At 38.1% G+C, this 20,247-nt stretch overlaps 1 protein-coding gene across 3 annotated transcripts in view; it reads right to left on the reverse strand.

Moving 5' to 3' along the window:
* Positions 1 to 5,739: 5,739 nt before the first annotated feature.
* Gab3 (GRB2 associated binding protein 3) overlaps positions 5,740 to 20,247 on the reverse strand; it is a 110,151-nt gene continuing 95,643 nt past the window's right edge. Inside the window, exons 9-11 of one of the 3 annotated variants that reach the window (XM_037199369.1) lie at positions 11,377 to 11,493; positions 9,854 to 9,973; positions 5,740 to 7,050 (exon numbers count right to left, since the gene is read on the reverse strand). In XM_037199369.1, the coding sequence (XP_037055264.1) occupies positions 9,857 to 9,973; positions 11,377 to 11,493 (234 nt within the window). In that variant the 3' untranslated portion in view covers positions 5,740 to 7,050; positions 9,854 to 9,856. Of the gene's footprint in view, positions 9,974 to 11,376; positions 11,494 to 20,247 lie in introns of all 3 variants that reach the window. The other 2 variants (XM_028888575.2, XM_028888576.2) reach the window with 2 other exon arrangements.

Here is a 20,247-nt window from a genome sequence, read left to right on the forward strand (position 1 = left end):
GAAGAGGCGATCATTCATCAACCAGCATGACCATTCAATTTAAACTAACATATACCACTAACAAATGCCATTTCATTTAATCAGATATAACTTGCCTAAAGGGAACCTTCCCAAAGTTAGGCTTGGGGAATGGTTTTTGTTTTTGTCTTTCAGGAGAATGAATGTTAAGGAATCTGAAGAACACTGGACAAATGAGACATCTGAAGAAAAAGGACAAATTATTTACAAAAAAAGTCCCCCCCCAAAAGTAAATTGGCCTATTGGTATATCACATACAAAATATCTTAAGTCTTCCTAAATGTTTCTGCTGCTCTTTACAGACACTTAACACAAATGGTATTTTGTAGTCCCAGTTGAATTAAAAATTAAAGCTGGCTTTAGAGTTGGAGAATGGCTCTCTCCTTCTCTAAACCCAAGCATGCTTGTTAAAAGAAAATGCAAAATCTCTATCATATCAGAAGAGCCAATCTGATATGGGACAGAAAACCAAAATTAAGGGACTATTCTATTGCTACTAATTTCATAATTTGTGAGGTTCTATTTTGATTCTTTAAAACTTTTCTTAAGGTATGAATTTTATATCAAAATTTATAAGATATATATATCTTAAACTTTGTCATGATATTAATGGTCATATAGAGTATTGACTAATTCTAGAAAAAAGGCTTCATCTAGCTGCCTGTACATGTTTTCATGTTTGAGTCTCTATCATTTTTCTGCAAGGAATCTTGACCACACCTAACAGCAAATTTGAAGTCTCCAAAAAAAATAATGGGGCCCCACAATGACGAATCCATCAGGATGATAATAATACATCTAAGCTGACAAACATCACCCAAAGATTGGCTCTGGATTACAAACTGTGCAAGACAATTTTGAGATGGCTAGCTGAGATGATCCAGCCTCACAGACTACTTGAGAAAGGACTTGAGATAAGCTCTGCATTATGCAGAGACTGGACTACAAATGATACAGCTACCTCTCCCGGAACTTGACAATTAACCCAAAATTTTTCTTTTCAGGATCCCCTAAAATGCCTTCATCCCCAAACAGCAAGAAGTAATTTTATGAATATGATACCCACATTCCCAAGAGGTGGGGTGCATGGTTTTTGGTCTTCAATGAGTTTTGGATAATTGTCATTGTTTATGATGTTTGGTTACAAGTTGTAATTGTTAATGGTTAGGAAAAAGGCTAAACAAAGGAGACTGGTTTTAAGGGTCTTGTTTGAAAAAAAAGAGGGTAGAGCTAAGAGGTAGATTATTGACTCTACTCTGAAAAAAGAGAGGATATAGATATGATATAGATAAAAAGATAGATTATTGAATCTACTTTTAAAAGGCAACTAGTAGTTTTAAATATTTACATTGGATTAGATTTTTGTATATTATATACAAATTATGTACATTGCTACAAATTTGAGATTGATTTATATAGATATGATAAGATAAAAGGTAGATTATTGAATCTACTTTTACAAAGCAATTACTAGTTTTAAGTATTTTACATTGGATTGGATTTTATGTATTGAATACAAATTATGTATATTGATACACATTTGATATTGATTTTGTTAGAAAATACTGTACATATATTTCTAATCTTGTTCAAGATATTGTACCTATATAGTTCATTTAACAATGTAATGCAATTTGCTAATCTTTGAAAGTTATTATTACCAACTATTAGGATATAAAGAAATGAAAGTTAGTAGATAGTTATTACAGTTGAACTTGTCATATTAGCTATGTTTTCAAGGTCAAGCAGAGAAATATTTTAGATAGCTCATCTTCAAACTCTTCAGAGGTCTATAGAATATGGCATTTCAGATGTTTTAATAACATAGTTTTTTTTTCTTTTTTTATGACAATGAGACATGTCTGCTCCTGGCAGCACCAATCTACTTCAGAGAAAATGGGCATTGAAGAAACTCCACATGGAGTTAACTTTCACTGTGGCAAAAATTATCCACTGGGCATGAAAGTGCCCTCTCATCAACTGCTGACAGTATGCTGTCCAAAATGGACAAGCAGGACACAAAACAAAGGACTGCTGATTCTTGCCAAGACAAGTTAGGAAGGCTCTTTAGAAAATCTTGCCTCACAGATGAGTCTGTCAGATATGCTAAGCCTATAGGCCAAAGATGGTGCCCCAATGTTGCAGAGAAACCTTGGGTGACTGTCCAGGCAGCTGGCTGTTTCTCTCATAACTCACATTTTTTTGGAAGTCGCTTGTTTGCATTTCCTGATTTACTAGGTAATATTATTTCCTTCTTGGGTCTCTGAGGGAGTTGAAGATTAGATAGTTATAGTTTTCCTTATTAAGAAGTTCAGAAAAGAAACTCACTAAGAGGTGTAAAGTGCATAAGTTTGAAAGACATCAAAAGATAGTTTTGGTAATGCAAATTAGGATAGAAGGTAAACTAGACACAATCCTTTGGGTTCAAAAGAATAGGATGGATAATGAAATATTTTCTCTGAATTTGTCAAATGCAAATGGACTAGACATTGTTGGTGTATTTATTGCTTGTATATATTGTATATGGTTATTGTACTTATTGTATACACTCTTATGTCAGTTATAACTTTTTTATTTTAGACAAAAAAGGGGAAATGTGGTGATACATTGTGTCCCCCAATATATTGTGACCCTAATAAAGCTTATCTGAGGATCAGAGGAGAAAGCCAGCCACTATAGTAAATGTAGAGTTCAGGCAATGGTAGACATGCCTTTTATCCTAGAATTCAGGAGGTAGAAATCATTCAGATCTCTGTCAGTTCAAGGCCACACTGGGAACAAAGCCAGGCATGGTGGCACATGCCTTAAATTCCAACACTAGTTAGCCATAAAGGTCTAGAGGTCTGTACAGACAGACAAACAGGAAGTGACAGTGCTGGGCAGGAAGAGGAAGTGATGTAACTGGGTGGAGAGAGGAAGTGAGATGGCAGGGACAGAAAGGCATATAGGCATGGGTATATATGAAGTAGGTCTCTTTGGAAGTTGAGGCATTGGTGAGGTGAAGTTGGCTGTGGCTTTTCCTATTTCCCTGATCTCTTGGCTTTTACCCAAATATTTGGCTCTGGGTTTTTATTAATAAAATCATTTAGCAATTTGTCTTACAAGGAATAGTAACCATAAGACAATGACTAACTATGTAAACCTGCTTATAGGAACCCTAAAACTTTTAAGACTGTTGTGCAGCAAGAAGCATTCTGATAAAGAGTAAGAACATACCATTGCCCCTAGGAATGGTCTATATTCCTACAGCATTAATCAAAATGTACCAATTCATCTCCTGAACAAGGTAAGGATGCTCAGGGAAATGTATATATGTGCACCATCTGAGTGCCTTGTATCCAGGAAGTCCAGAAGTGGGCACTGGATCCTTTGGAATTGAAGTTACAGGTGGTTGTGAGTTGTCATGTGGGTTCTAGAAACCAATCCTATGTCCTTTTCAAGAGCAGCAAGTGCTCTTAACCACCAAATCATCTCTCCAGCCCTTTGTTTTAATTCTTTTGACAAAGACCAGAGAGCCAAGAGCAGGCTAAAGCAAGATCCCGGTAACCTTAGGACTTTTTTCTGTGTTAAAATCCCAATTTTGCATCAAACACACAAAGGACGGTGCAGGAGAGGAAAAGCAAAGGAAAAAGAGAAGCTATAGGGAGCTGTATTGCCTTATATGATCCTACTTTAGAAGTCAGTATCCCCTCTAGGGTTTGCCAGTAGCCAAGATAGTGACTGTCTAATTCTACCCAGGTTCTAGAAGGCACACAGTCTCCACCATTCAATGCAGAGTGGCTAGATTCTAGAAAAGTAAGCAGGACAGGAAACATTTCTGTGGCTATTTCTCAAGAAGGGAATTATTAAAATTGGGTCCTATAAATTGGGAGAAGCAGAATAAGAAAAACAAGAGTCCCCAAAATTCTGGATCTCAGAATCAGGAGCACATCGAAGCTGATAGTAGCACACCAAACAGAAAAAGGATCCTGGAAATTTGATGAAGCCCTATTAGTGCCCACTATAACCTACTACAATGTAAGTTCCTTCATGAAAGAGAGCTTTAGTTCACTTGTAATGTATCTGTAGTGTCTTCAAGAGTGCCTGTCACATAGTAGGCAGTCACTAAAATTTGTTGAATAGCACTGTCAATAGAAATGAACATTTTTAATGCCTTGCTGCTTAATATCTTCTACATCCAAGGTAATAGATGTTTCCTTATCTTCTAGTTGTTTTAGAGTTGTGTATCTTACAGGAACTTGCTAATGCCCCAAAAGTCTTTCTTCCCTCCTCCATGGTAACTGTTTTGTTATGGTATACTTTATATGCAACAAATGACAAATATCAAATCCATAGACTGATTAGTTTTGTGTGTGTATACACATCCATGTAACCACCACTCATACTGAGAACCAGAATATTTCCTTCATTCCAGAAAGTTCTTTATTCCCCCTTCCAATCAATAATAGTTTCTACAGGACATGGAGAAATGGCTCAGTACTTTGAGTTTTTACTGCTCTTTCAAGAAACTTGAGTTCAGTTCCCAGCACACATATTGTGTGGCTCACAACCGCCTATAACTTTAGCTCCAAGGAATCTGGGACCCCTCTTCTGGTTCCACAACACCACAGCACGTACATACACACAAATAAAAATAATACAAATAAAATATTTTTAAAAATAATTTCTCTAATACAGTCAAACCATTATTCTGACTTCTCTCACCAAAGAGTATGGAAATGAACCAAAAATTTCACATTTTAGAACAAAATATTTGAAATATTTTGAAATATAAGGGCAAACATTGAAACAATTAGAAAATTTAACATAAATACTGGTTGTGTTGTTTCACACATTGACAAACACAGGTTAAAATTAGTGGAAATAGAGACAGTGGGGAGTAGAGGCAAACTAGGTTGGACAAAGAAGGAACATGTAAAGTTGATCACTCTTTTCCCATTGCCATCCACCTGAATAGGGATTTTTGTGTGGAGGCAGAATTGGGAAAGCCCCATTTTTTGTTTATCTGAATATTCATCCCACAATGGGGCTCCCTGCATTGGGAAAGCCATTCTACCCCAGTGGCTCTCCAGCACCCCCTATGTCATAAATGAATATAGGGTGCTTTTCAAAATATTTTTAATTTTCTTTGTTCTGTGTATATGTATATGATTTCTATGTGTGAGCATGGGGATTCTCCTGTCCCTGTGATGTGTCCAGGAATATAGGAATAAGATAGGAATATAGGAATAAGATAGAAATATAGGAATAAGCTTAAGAGACGGAAGCTGACAGCCATCAGCCTGGCCAGCAAAAAAGGGATTAACTTTTAACTGGGCCCTTCTGCATTTTACAATGGGCAGCTCTGTCAACAACTCAAAGGTTACTTTTTTATTAAATATTGCCCTCTGTAAACCTGGGGTTAGTGCTGTGGGATGGTCTGTATGTGCTCTGATTGGTCAATAAATAAAACACTGATTGGCCAGTGGCTAGGCAGGAAGTATTGGTGGGACTAACAGAGAGGAGAATTGAGAGAACAGGAAGGCGGAGGGAGAGACTGCCAGCTGCCACCATGACAAGCAGCATGTGAAGATGCCAGTAAGCTACGAGCCACGTGGCAGGGCATAGATTTGTGGAAATGGATTAATTTAAGCTATAAGAACAGTTAGTAAGAAGCCTGCCATGGCCATACAGTTTGTAAGCAATATAAGTCTGTGTTTACTTGGCTGGGTCTGAGCGACTGTGGGACTGGTGGGTGACAAAGATTTGTCCTGACTGTGGGCAAGGCAGGAAAACTCTAGCTATAGGTTAGCTATTTTCGATACCCCCCTACCACTCACTACCAAAACCAAAGTTAACTTTTAATGATTTCTACGTGACAACCTGCCTTGCATTGTTTCATATTCCCCTCACTATGGGAACCCAGCTGTATCAGGAAAAGTTGTAGTTTTGGACAAACATCAATTAACTGAGTCAGGAAGGGCTGCAGGGATATATAAATATTGTTTAGCTGAAACCCCCTAAAACCTTGTTAATGGAAAACTGTAAAAACCTAAAAGCAATTTGTGTCTAAAAGTTTAACTTAAAAATTGTAAAAATTCCTTTGTCCATGCCTAATGCTTTCCCTTGACTATAAAAAGAGGCTCATACCCCCCCCTCCAACTGCCACAGCCCTAGAATCCCGAACACTGGCTGTGGTCTCAACTAGCTGATAAGCTTTTGTGTCCTGATGTGATTTTTTTTTCTTTGGTTTCTTCTCGAATGAAGTTTGCTTCTGGTTTAATAGACTTTGGTGTCTGGACCCATTATTGCATGATCCCAGACCCAATACCTGCCTCCCATCTTCCCTCCCTGGGATTATGGACACATGCTGCTGTGCCCAACTTTACATATGTTCTGAGGATTCCAACTCAGTTCCACACACTTGCAAAACAAGCAGTTTTACCTATTGAACCCTCTTCACAGCTGTGAATTTAGTTTTTGATGAAGAAAAAGAGATGCCAAGATTTGGCTGAGTAGAAGCATTGTTTGACAGTCATCTACTCAATTATTTGCACTCAAGTAACATGGGTGCATCGTTGCACCTGAGTACAGTTAATTTTGTCATACTTGAACACTATAATGAAGGCTTTACTCGAATATCCAGCTTTCCAAACATGTTCCTTATTTACATCTAGTGCCTTCAATTAAAATTAATAAGAAAAAACTGCAGTCACAATTCCTCCTTATAAAACTTTTATTAATGCCAGAAATGAAATAGTAAAAGTGAAATAAAATTGAGAAATCAGTGTCATTGTGGGTACAGAGATGATGATATGAACAGGGGGGACTAAGGAGATCATTAAGAAGAGGAATGTTTGTGGGGCTTCTTCATGATGATTCAACTGATTCCAGATCTATAGTGAAGCAACTACAGTTAGGTTATTTTGTGCCATTATAGGCAGGCTGTGTATACCTCAGACCTCCTTCTTTCCTAAGAAAAGCTTAACTCCTCACTGGTCCTGGGTTTGCAGCTTTCCCAACTTGCAGGCTGAAGGCCTCCTGTTCCCCATCCTGCACTGGGAATAAAATTGAAAGGAGCTACAAAAAACAGACTGAAATTAATAACAGCACTGTCCTATTAAATTGGTTCCTAGAGTTCTCAAGAAGGTGTCCACTGCTAAGTGTATAGCTAAGTCATATGCATTTGACTCAAAATGGCCTCTGCTATCATTCCTGTAGGAAATAACAAGTCCTGGGTTAGAAACACAGCCCTTTTCATATATATATATATATATTATATATATATATATATATATATATATATATGCTGTCTCCACAAAAAACAAGATTTAGATGTCATCACTTTGTCTCAGTGGTAGCTTTCTTAGGAGCATCTGCTGTTTCCAGCTTACAAATTCCTTGTGCTTTGTTCCACTGTGCTCTTATGCAGCTATCCTTCAGCAGTTTTATCAAAGCAGGGCATAACTGTATACATCCTGGAAATTATGTCATCTTTTACCTTGTAAAAGAGTGCATACTTAGGGCACTCTTGTTTTTAATATATCTAAAAGGGTTGTATTACTTATATACTAATACTTAAAATACATTCTTAGAAATGTTTTGTAGGTAAGATAAATTTGTATATTGAGTGACATTCCCTGCTGGCAACTTCAGCTGTAACTTCTATCTTCATCCTGTGTGGCCCTTGACCCTGGGGGTTATAATTTTCTGCACTAGCTTTTTCCAGGTAATTAAGGATCTAAACATAAGTACCTCATACCTGAGGAAGCTCTGCTCCTGTCTATAGGCATTGACAGTCTGGAGCCCCGGATTCTTGCTTGGGTTTTATGTGATTGTTTATCAGTTACAAGGAAAAGAAGGAAGCTCCTCAAAGGCTCTGGCCTGTGTGTTGTGGTTTGGGGCTGGATATGAGGTCCAAGTATACCAAGGTCCTTGACCTTGTTTAAAGTACTTGACAATTTCCCTATTTTCCACATTAAAAAAAAAGATGTATCCACAACATTCTGTTTTGAAAATCAAAGTGATTTCTTGTATGATATGAAAAAAATATTTTGTCATTTATTTTCATTTGAGGCAGTGTGAAATGTTGATACCTGATGACAAAGCCTACAACTTCTCTGGCTACACTGACCCTCATTGAGGTGGCTTCCTATTTGATCCATCTTCATATATAAGAAACAATAGCCAGGTTGAAGTGGCAGATCTGTTAATTTGCCAATTTAGTTTTATCTTCTATCTGTAGGTGCTCTGAAAGATCAGAAAGGAAATTAACTAACACTCCATTCCCAACTGAGACCTTTGTTTTGGGTTCCTCAGCCTCCAGAACCATAAAAAAATCAGCCGAATTTTCAGTCTCAGGACCTAGTCATTTCTCAAGTAGAGGAGAAAAACAGGCAGGAAACCAAAGAGTAGAACTGTTTGTTAAATTTGAAACTGCAGTTGTGATGTAAAATAAGTGAATAAATGTTTTTTCTGGTCATTTTTATCACTTAAAAGCTTCAGTCCTTCATAGAGAATCTGGCAACAATGTATGTCTTCCCTGATATGCTAAAAAAAAATTCTCTGTCAGCATCCATCAGTTCACAAAGCAAAGAAAAATGTGGCTTGCATAGGAGCCTATGTGATCAAGAATGGATTTCAGACTGGCCACCAGGAGGTAATGTAGCATCACACAGAGCCCCTCACTGGAAATGTTTCCCTTTCAAATACCAAAAACATCTATGCAGATCGCCATGAAAAGGTGAGGTGATAGCTCATCTTATGTCTGCAGGTATTTCCTACAGGTCACCAAACTGACTCAGTTGTTAGAGTTCATCAGACTTCTCAGCAGTAATAAAAGGCAGAAGAATAACACTGCAATTAACAGTCTGGGCAACTGTAAGCCTGACATTGTGTCCCAATTCTGTATGTGATCTTGGGCAATAAGTTTACTCTTCTGCTTCTTGGTTTTCTTTTCTTGAAAGTGAGAGCAATAGGCTCTGCTATGTCTTGCTTCTGAAGTCTTTTAGAAAATAGGAGGTGATATATACAAAAGCATGCTGTGCAAAGGGTAACAGCAACAGAATAGGAAATTGAAGGCATGTCTTCAGTGCTACTAGTGTCATCTAATATGCTCATCATGGAGCCTTTACTGAGGAGTTACACTTCAACTTTTGCCATTCCTTAATGTCTAGACATACCCACTACCCATTGCTGCAATTGTACTGTCTTGGGACTAGAAATGACTGACCTGATGAAATCTTTGATGTAAGGACTTTAGATGCACCTGCTACCATTGCTAGACTTGATCTCCTCAACTATGTCTTCAGAGATTGTGACAAGACCATCTCCAAGTCTCCTTTGCTAGGATAGTTTATTAGATGATCTAAATGTAAGGGATAGGACAGAATTTCAGATACTGAAGGCAAATTATGTCATCCTGTTGGTATCAATACTGGTTCCAACTTTTGCTCCAAATACTCCATTTGACAAAACTTTAACAGGGTATTTGGAAAAACATTTTTGTAATCATTTGTCATCGTTGTTGTTGTTCCTACTCTGCCTGAATGAATGACTTTTTTTTTTTTTACATCTCCATCTGTAGCTCTAGCATTCTCTTTCTCTCTGGCTGTGGAATCAATGGCAAACATCCCTGGGGTTGGAAAAATGAACCTCTGCCACAGGCTCTGGCATTGGGAACTTGACTCCCTGAACTCAATGCATACCCTCTTTTCTAAAGGTTTTTGCTAAGACTTCCTAAACCACATATTTACTCTTGGTTTTGCCCTACACTGACCACTGGTGTATTTTTTATTGGAAAAAATGCAAACATATTCCCAAGCTTCCCTGTTGCACACTTTGCCCAAGCCCACACCTCTCACGCTTTGGATTGCCTCTCATCAGTCCACTCCTGCTTGGTGCTCTGGAGAGCTTGTGTCTTCTGCTCATCCACTTGGACATAGTCTACTCTCTGCTCTTCTGAAAGAAGAAGTTTCTGAAGGGGGAGAACAAAAAGGTTTTAATTTCATCTTAATTTAAATGTTCTTTGGCAGATTACATTTGCTTCCTCTTCTTCCTATAGAAACTTGATACTATATGTGTATTATGTTTGCAAGCATCTCTTTAGTTATTTGATTTGCTTAGATCAATAGGATGCAAGTGGAAGTGATGTATCCTGCACTAAGTAGAAGCATTCTGGAATTCAGTTGTCTCTCTTTTTATGTTCTGCCAAGAGCCCTGGATTGAAGACTGTCTGTAACACAAAGGCCCTGGCCTACAATAGTCTTTTTCAGTAGCGGTAGCTAAATGTTCCTTTGTTGCTGTAAGCACCTGAAATTTTCTGCTTTGAGTGTGATAGCTTACTCAAACTGATAAATGGGCCTTCTGTATTTGTTTCTCTCACTCATCTCATTGGCTTTTCTTCAATGCCAGAGCAGTGTTTGGGAATGTAAAGAGACACACAAATAGAATCATTCTATACATTCTGTTCAATGGGCTGCTTTTTACCCACCAAACAATACATTCTTAGTGTAGATCATGGCCATCCCTTGCTCACATACCATCATCATGAGGCTGTCAAGTCAGTGATATCAGTTAATAGCTAATATCACTAGCTATTAATATCAATAGCTATTAATCACTCAGTCCTCACAGTCCTTGATGTAGGTGGCATTATTTCTGATCCCTACTGTAGAGAGGAGAATATTACCCAATGGAATAGAAACTACATTCAAGGTAATTCACTGAGATCCACTTTAACTTAGAGCTCCTTTTACCATTCCTTAAAAACTAGAGAGACAAGTCTAGTACTTGTTCCCTAAACAAACCCTTCCTATGCCTCAATAGCCTGTGTGTGCCTGACCCTAAGCTCTGCTTAGGGTTTTTTTTCTATAACTTTTAGGGCCCCAAATTTTAAGAGCATGAAACTTACACATATCTATACACAGGCACCCAGAGAAAATACCCTAAAAGAAACATACTGGATTTCATGCTTTCTAGGTGTCAGGATTAAGGTTAATTTTAGCATTTTGATTATATGTGTTTGTACTTCCAAGATCTAGGATACTACACATGGTTTTATCATTAGAAAAATCTCTAGCAGTGCAATCAGGACCTGTGCTCAGCACATGAGCTGGCATTTTGGAACCTATTCCCCACACTGGGATGCCTCACCCAGCCTTGATGCAGTGGGAGAAGCTCGGTCCTGTCTCAACTTAGTATGCCATGCTTGCCCCTTTCTGAACAGAGGAGGAGTGGATATGGGGGGGATGAGGGGAGATGGGGGAGGGAATGGGAAGGGTAGGAGAAACTGCGATTGGTATGTAAAATAAATGAAAATATTTAATTAAAAAAAGAAAAATCTAAGCAAAAGTGAAATCACCTGGGAATTGTTCCTACCTGCTGCACAGGGGCTGGTGATGCTGAATTGAAGTCCAGGGCCAAATAATCCAGGCTGAATTTCTTTCTCCAAGTAAGAGCACTACTACTCACAGAATTGACTGTTCTGTATTCTTCCTAAGAACCAACATCATAAGACTGAGATCAATAACGAATAGCTAGGGTGCATTTGGGAAAGAAAGCTAGTTTGTGCTTCATCCAAGCAGCTGCTGCCGGATCGATCATAAGAGGGTGATCTGAGGCCTGCACATTTGAGTAAGATTTGACATTTCAGCTGGACAATGGTGGTGCATGCCTTTAATCCCGGTTCTAGAGAGGCAGGTGGATCTCTGTGAGTTCAAGGCCAGCCTGGACTACAGAGTGAGTTCCAGGACAGCCAGTGCTGTCACACAGAGAAATCCTGTCTTCAAACACAAACAAGTTGGCATTTCATACATAATACAGTAAGGGGTTAGGGGCACTTGTTGCCATGTCCAGATTTTTTAATGTGGATTCTGGGGATCTAAATTCATATCCGCCTGGCAGGAACTTCTAATCTGTTAATGTTCATAATTAACATAATAGATATTATGGCTTATTATTTTAATAGCTCATCTCACAGAGTATTGGTAATAACACAACTTTAAAAAGGTTTCTCCTTCTAGCACTGTTTTAGAATATTAGGTGAAGATGTATGACATTTGTTTATGCTGTGAAACAATTGTTTAATGATGCAAAGATGTGTTGCATTCTTTTATGTTGCATTTGTTTAACTCTGTGAAGCTGTGTTAACTGTGCCTGTTTAAAACACCTAATGGTCTAAAAAGAGCTGAATGGCCAATAGCGAGGCAGGAGAAAGGATAGGTGGGGCTGGCAGGCAGAGAGAATAAATAGGAGGAGAAATCTGGGAGGAAAGGATGGAGGATTGAGGGTCAAGAGTGAGAGAAGGAGGGAGGATGCCGGAGGCCAGCCACCCAGCCACACAACCAGACACAGAGTAAGAAGTAAAGAAAGGTATATAGAATAGAGAAAGATAAAATACCAGAGGCAAAAGATAGATGAGACAATTTGAGTTAAGAAAAACTGGCTAACACTAGTGGAAGCCCATGAACTGTGGACTGGTGGCTGTGGAGCCTCCATTGGACTGGACTAGTCCCTCTGGATACGGAAGATGGTTGTTTGGCTCGAACTGTTTGGGGGGCACCCAGGCAGGGGGATCGGGATCCATACCTGGTCTATGAACAGGCTTCTGGGAATCCGGTGCCTGTGGTGTGACACCTTGCACAGTCTTGGTGCAGTGGTGAGGGGCTTGGACCTGCCTGGGCTCAGTGTGCCACTCTGCTGACTCCCCATGGGAGACCTCGATTTGGGGGATGTGGGGTTGCGGGGTGGCTTGGGAAAGAGGGCTGGAGAGTGGGAAGAGGGAGGTGGGGGGTTGTGGATAGTATGTGGAGTGAGTAGAAAATTTCTTAATAAAGAAAAATGAAAGAAAGGAAAAGAAAAGAAAAACTGGCTAGAAAAAAAACAAACCAGGCTAAGGCCAGGCATTCATAAAAAAAAGAATTTTTTAATGTGTGATTTATTTGGGAGCTGGCTGGTGCTGCCCCCCAAAAAGCCCAAAAGAGTAAAGAGTAAAAAAACAACCAGCAACATAGCCAGTTTTTATTCCCTCCCATCTGTTTGGACCCCTGTCTTTCATGCCATAGCTTTCCCAGAATGTCAGGTGAAATTACTGGTTGTCACTCATATTTAAAAATTAATGATCAAAGAAAAGAATGGAAGCACACATCTTTAATCCCAGCACTAGGGAGGCAAAGACAGGTGAATCTCTGTGAATTTGAGGCCAGCCTGGTCTACATAGAGTGTTCCAGACTAGTCAGAGCTACCTGGTGAGACCTTGTCTTAAAACAAAACAAAACACCAACACCAAAAAAATAAAGCAGCCAAACAACAATAAAAGCAAATGGTCAGAAGACTAACATATAGTGCTGGAGAGATAGCTTAAAAGTTAAAAGCATATACTGCTCTTCTAGAGAGAAAAATCAAATTATGTATCTGATACCTTTGGTCTCCAAGAAGACCTACAATCATGAGCACATACCCCTCCCCAAACAGATACACACACACACACACACACACACACACACACACACACACACACACACACAAACAAACACACCTTTTTTAAAAGGGTTAACACAAAGCTTTGCATATGTGAGTGAGATTTGTAAGCTCTGGAGTTTACTGAAGGGGATCTTACTGGCTAGTTTCGATCGACAACATCTAATATTAGGATCTAGGAACTCTTGGGCTGCTGAAATAGCCTAGATAACTATCATCTTCCAACTTCCAGAACCAGTCATAAAAGTCTGAGTGTCAACCAGACCTGGAAAAGAGAGGGCAGAGAAATTGCTGGGAATTCTCACATCTGTTTGCTCACCTTGTTTTTAGTATTGTGTCAAAAGACAGAGGAAAGAGCAGACAACAAAGAGTAATAGAGGAGTGAATATGATCAAAGTATATTATATGCATATGTAGAAATGTCATAATAAAACTCCTTTGTACAGTCAATACACATTAATAACACTTTTTCTCAACATAATATTTAGAAACTAGCTTTCTTTCCACTCACACTATGGCTTGGATAGATGAGCTGGCAGATCTGGCATGGTGGGTGGCTCATATTGCAGAGCCTTCCATGCTGGGCAACAAGGCAGGAAGTATAATTGCCCCGGGCCTGGTAAGACACCGAAGGAGCTGTGCAGTTTAAAGGCCCAAGACCCTGAATATAGTGGACAACTGCCTAACCCAAATCTTTTTCATCTGTCCTCTTTTTTCCATCTCTCCTTATATAATTTTCTGGTATAAGATGCCTATCTTTAATAACTAATACATATAGCTGAGCGGTATAATACTCCTTTAATCTTAGCACTCAGGAGGCAGAGGAAGGTGGATCTCAGTGAGTTTGGGGCTAGCCTGGTCTACAGAGAAAGTTCCAGGATAGCCAAGGCTACACAGAGAAACCCTGTCTTGAAAAAAAAAAAAAAAACCCCATATAATACATTATATATATATATATAATCTTTAGTATATAATAATGCCTAGTATTGTCCCACTTTTATTTTTTTGCTTTTGTTTTCCTTTATATTGCACATATGACAGAAAACATGTGATATTTATCTATCTGAATGTCTTTCAGTGAACAAACACACAGCCAGCAATACACTAAATCGGAAAAAAACTGAAGGTTTTCCTCTAAAATTGGGAATGAGACAAGAATGTTCATGTTCAACTTTTCCAACATGACGTTTGATGTCTTACCCAGAGCAATAAGGCCGAAAGTGACCTTTGACTTATGTTCCTTTCCAAGGAAATGGGAAAACTGAATAGATTTATTTTTACTAACCACTGATAAGATGCCAGAGAATCTTAAATATAAACAAATCATTTTTAGTGTGAGTTGGAAAGACTTCACCAGGTAACTGTTCCTGTGCTTGTCCTACCTCAGTGTACAGTAAAAGTAAAGTACCCTTGAGAGGTAGAGAATTGCAACTGTCCCTAGGTGCATAACATGGTAGAAATTGATTATCAACAACACTGTTGTTGATAATCAATTAAGGATTAATTAAGGATGAAAATGTCATAATGAAACAATGTTTTGTATAAATAATGGCTGCTAATTTTTTTGCAAAAATAAATATTAAAGCCACACTGAGATATCACTGTACACCTATTAAAATGTCTACATTTTTAAAAAATTGATAATTCAAATCATGTAGACAAGAATGGAGAAACACTGATACTCTCATACTTTATTAGCAGGAGGGAAAATGCTGCAGTCACTAAGCCAATATCTTATAAAGTATGCTTTAGAAAGTGTCTTATAAAGATACAAACGCACTTTATAAAGTATTTTACAAAGTTAAATATACATTTGATGAAATAATGTGTATATTGAGGAGAAGGATTTTATAGGTGAAGAGTGTGGGATCCATATATCACTACCACAGGATAATAATGAGACCAGTAGACATTCTTGGACTCTAAGACAGCTATTGTTTCCAAAACTACAGTTATGAAGTAGCAACAAAATAATTTTATTGTTGGGGGTCACCACAACATGAAGGTTTGCAGCATTACGAAGGTTGAGAAGCACTGACCTAAAGCTTAGTTATGCATACCTGAATAGTAGTTTCTTTACATTTTAGGCTGGACAGTTTTGGGTTTTTTCCCCCTTAGGGGATGTACTGTACATTGTAGAATATATAACAGCATTTCTTTTAATTTTTATTTATTGTTATTTGTATGAGTGTTTTTTCTACATTTATATATGTGATACATGCATGCTGGGTGCCCATGGAGTTCAGAAGAGGGCACCAAATTCCCTAGAACTGGAATTTCAGATGGTTGTGAGCTACAACATGGTTGCTGGGAGCTGAACCGAGGTTCCCTGTAAGAACAAGTGCTCTTAACCACTGAGACATCTCTTTAGGCCCTGTAGCATCACTTTTTAGTTCTTCCCACTAGAAACCAATTGTGCCATCTCTTTTGACTCTAGCTTTGTATCTAGACACTGAACCTTAAGAAAAGAAAAATTCTATCTACATAAAAGCCTGTAGAAGATCCCAAATTTTAGGGAAAAGATGATAGAGTGAAAGGACAACTCAGAGAACTGGGAAAACAGCTATAAATTATGCATCGGATAAGGGTTAATGTTCATAACATAGAATAAACACCTGAAACTCAATAACAAAAACAACCTAATTAAAAATAGACAACATATTATAGTAATTTTTCCAAAGAAGATAACAAAATGGTAAACAAGCACATTAAAGATATTTAATGTCATTATTCATTTGGAAAAGACAAATGAAAACCACAATGACCTTCCACTTCATATTGATTAGGATAACTATTACAAAAATAGGGAGAATAAAATGTTAAGATGTGGAGAAATTTGAAATCCTTGTGTTTTGCTGGTAGGAATGTAAAATGGCACAGCCATTGTGGAAGACAAGTTTGGTGTTTCCTTAAAATGTCAACATAAAATGTATGTATATGGTTCAACAATTTCACCTGTAGACAAATACTCAAAAGATTTGAGAAAGCAAGTGCTCAAATATATTCTTGTATCTGATATTTACAGCATCATTATTCACAACAGCCCAAAAGTGGCAACAACACACATGTCCGTCAACAAATAAGTGGAAAAATAAAATATAGTATGCTCTTATTAAATATTATTCACATACTATATATGTATATATATTTAAAAACCACTATGCTAAATGAAAGACAGATACAAAAGAATTAATATTGTATGATTCTGCTTTTTAAACATCTATTTATTTATTTGTGTAATTTATATAATTTATATAACTACAGTAAATTGTTTATTAAATACTACAAAATGTTTATAACTATTCTACTTGTCCCCAGATTTGAAAGAGTCCAAGTGTCCCTCAGTGGGTGAATGGGTAAACAAAATGTGGAATACCCATACAAGGGAATGCTACTCAGCAATAGAACAGAAAGGAGTAGTGACAAATGTATCAATTTGGATGAATTTCAGATAATAGTCTGAGTAAATTAGGCCAGACTCAAAAATATTATATGATTCTCTCTATGCAACATTCTTGACAAGCTAAAATGATAGTTATGAAGAATAGATAAGTTACTACCAAGAGTTAGGAGTGGCAGTATGGTATAAAGAGTATAAAGAGACAGAATGAGTGAGTATTTGGGGTTGATGGCCATGTTCAGTATCCTGATTGTGGTAAAGTTCACACAATTCTATCTATCTATCTATCTATCTATCTATCTATCTATCTATCTATCTATCTATCTATCTAAATTCATCTATCTCCATATACCCAAACTAAGAGAACTGCAAACCGAGAAAGAAATTTCACTGTATGATTTAAAAACTTAAAAGTCTTATAGAAGACAAAGCAGTAGCTTACGCATCTGTCTTCACAGAAGCCCAACAAGAAAGGGATGCATTTCAGCCCTTCCTTCTAGCACATCTCCATTCCTTTGTGCTGCCTACAGAAACACTTTCTACTAGGGACCCCCAGTGACCACACTAGGATGGGATTCAACCCATCTCCATTCCTTTGTGTTACCACCAACCCGGAAAACACTTTGTACCAGGGACCCCCACAACCAACATATTTAACTAGAATCCAGAGAGGGTAACCAAAGATTGGAACACCTATCCAACAAAGATAAGACCAGATATCTATGTCAAGAAACACTTAAAACATCATAACTCCCGGTGCCTAGATCCCAGAGGGGGAAAAAAAAAACAATACACCTCCTCCAGAAGCCAATAACCCTATTGCAATAGGCCCTAAGAAAAGCAATTTAATACAAGCACTAGAGAAGAACTTCAAAATATCAATTGTGAATATGTTCAAGGACCTTAAAGGAGATATGAACAAATGCCTTAATTAGGACCATGAAAACACAATCAGTTGAATGGAATAATTAAAACAACTTAAGACACAAAAGTAGAATTTAATAAAGAAATAGAATCACCAAAGAAAGCCCAAATTGAAATATAACTGAAAATAAAAAAAAAAACCCTCAGGACAACAAACAAAATCCTCAGATATCAGTGCCTCCATCAACCTTCATCATAGAAGTTTCTTGTAGTAGATGCTAATTAACAAAGAGATCCACAACTGGACAATGTGCAGAGAGTTAGAGATTTTGGAGCACTTAGTCCTAAATGTGATGTCCATCAAATCCCTCCCCTCAAGGCTCAGGAATCTATGGAGAATAGAAGGTGAAAAAATTGTAAGAACCAGAGGTAATAGATGACTCCAAGGAAATAATGTCTTCTAAATACAACAGAACTGATGAAGATATGAACCTATGGATATTGTAGCAGCACACAAAAGACCTACACAGTTTCAAGCCAGATGAAGTCCCAGTACTGAGAAAAAGTGGAGACAGTATCCAACCCCTAACCAAGAAGCTATTTGCAATTGTTACTCACTGGCAAAGGGAAAATAAGTTTTGTCCAATGGAGTGCCAATAGGTGTATCAATTACATTCTAGGGCAATCCCCATGCCCAAGAATAATGTTGGTCAACACAAAATGAACTCCATGATTATTTTGTGTGCCTTTTTGTTTTGTTTTGGCATTTTAAAAAATCTTTTTGGAGCCGGGCTGTGGTGGCGCACGCCTTTAATCCCAGCACTCGGGAAGCAGAGGCAGGCGGATCTCTGTGAGTTCCAGGCCAGCCTGGGCTACCAAGTGAGTTCCAGGAAAAGGCGCAAAGCTACACAGAGAAACCCTGTCTCAAAAAACCAAAAAAAAAAAAAAAAAAAAAAAAAATCTTTTTGGTTATTTTCTTCGTTTTGGTTTTTTTCTGTTTTTCTGTTTTCTGTTTTGTGTCTTTGTTTTTCTGTTTGTGTGTGTGTGTGATTTTTAAGAGAGAAAGAATATAAAGGACGTGGGAGGAGTTGGAGGAGGAGAAAATATGATCAAAATATGTTGTATGACAAAAAACTAAACAAATAAAAAGAAAAAAAAATTTTCTTCAAACTGGAAAAAGTATAGGACAAGAAGACAGTTCAGGGGGCTGGAGAGATGGCTCAGTGGTTAAGAGCACTGACTGTTCTTCCAGAGGACATGAGTTCAATTTCCAGCAACCACATGGTGGCTCATAACCACCTGTAATGAGATCTGGCGCCCTCTTCTGGCCTGCAGGGACACATGCAGGCAGAACAGTGTAAAAATAATAAATAAATAAATAAATCTTCAAAAAAAAAAAAAAAAAAAGACAGTTCAGTAACTGCTTGCCTTTCAAGCATGAGGACCTGAATTTAATACACAGAGCCCAGACAAATAAAAGCCAGGCATAGTGATATAAACTTGTAATCCCAGTACTAAGGAAGTGGGATAGGTAAAAGCCTGGGCCATATCTCCCAGCAAGCTTAGTCTGCTTGGTAAGCTCTAATCCAGTGAGAGATCCTGTCTCAGAAAGCAATGTGGATAGCCCTTGAAGAAAGACAACGTTTTTCTGATTTTTTCACATGTATGCACACATATATATGCATTACTTCATGTGGGAGCCCGTTCTCAGGTTCCTCGTGGCTTTACCCAGCAGGTCCACATAGAGGATGATTAGGACCATGGGCCTGAGTCCAGGTGTCTGAGATGGTCTGCACTTGGCTGTGCTGGGGGAGGAGGTCTTTTGCTCCACCCCTTGGCCTCTCTATAAAAACCCTGGGGCAGAGACAGTTGGAGCCCCGTTGGAATAGGTTCCAGGCCCTCTCGAGGCTATCCTTTATTTTCTGTTTATCTCCACAAGATTCTCCACAATAAATCTTTTCTATCTAATATTTCCTGCTGCTCGCACTCAAGAAAACTCTGGGGAGCTGTGGGGTTGGTGGGTAAATGCCCCACAGAATGGCGCCATGAACAGGGACTAAAGAAAAAAGAAAAAAAGGGACTAAAGAAAAAAGGGGGACTAAAAAAAGGGGGGACTAAAGACAAAGTAATAGGGACTAAAGACAAAGTAATAGGGACTAAAGATAAAGGAAAATAATAGTTTTATTACAGAGTTTTTGGTGAAAGTGCTGAGTCAGCCCTGCCAGTGGAAAGGCATGCCAGTGTTATGGAAAATATATATATATTATTGAGAGGCAGGGGTTTTATCCTCTAGAGAAAAGGAAAATGGACTGGAAGGATGTCCGATGCTGCAGCGAAATTCTCTTCTGTCAAAATTTTCTATCTTCTATCCCTTTCTCAATTTCTATCTGTGAAAAATAAGTATAAGGTATAGGGTAGTAATATAGTGTAGGAAAAACTTAGAAGTGTAAGATCGTGTAGGGAAAAATAAGTAAGGCAACTAGACAGAATTTCAATTTTCTAACTTT

Source organism: Peromyscus leucopus, chromosome X, assembly GCF_004664715.2.
Source record: "Peromyscus leucopus breed LL Stock chromosome X, UCI_PerLeu_2.1, whole genome shotgun sequence".
Taxonomy (NCBI): domain Eukaryota; kingdom Metazoa; phylum Chordata; class Mammalia; order Rodentia; family Cricetidae; genus Peromyscus; species Peromyscus leucopus.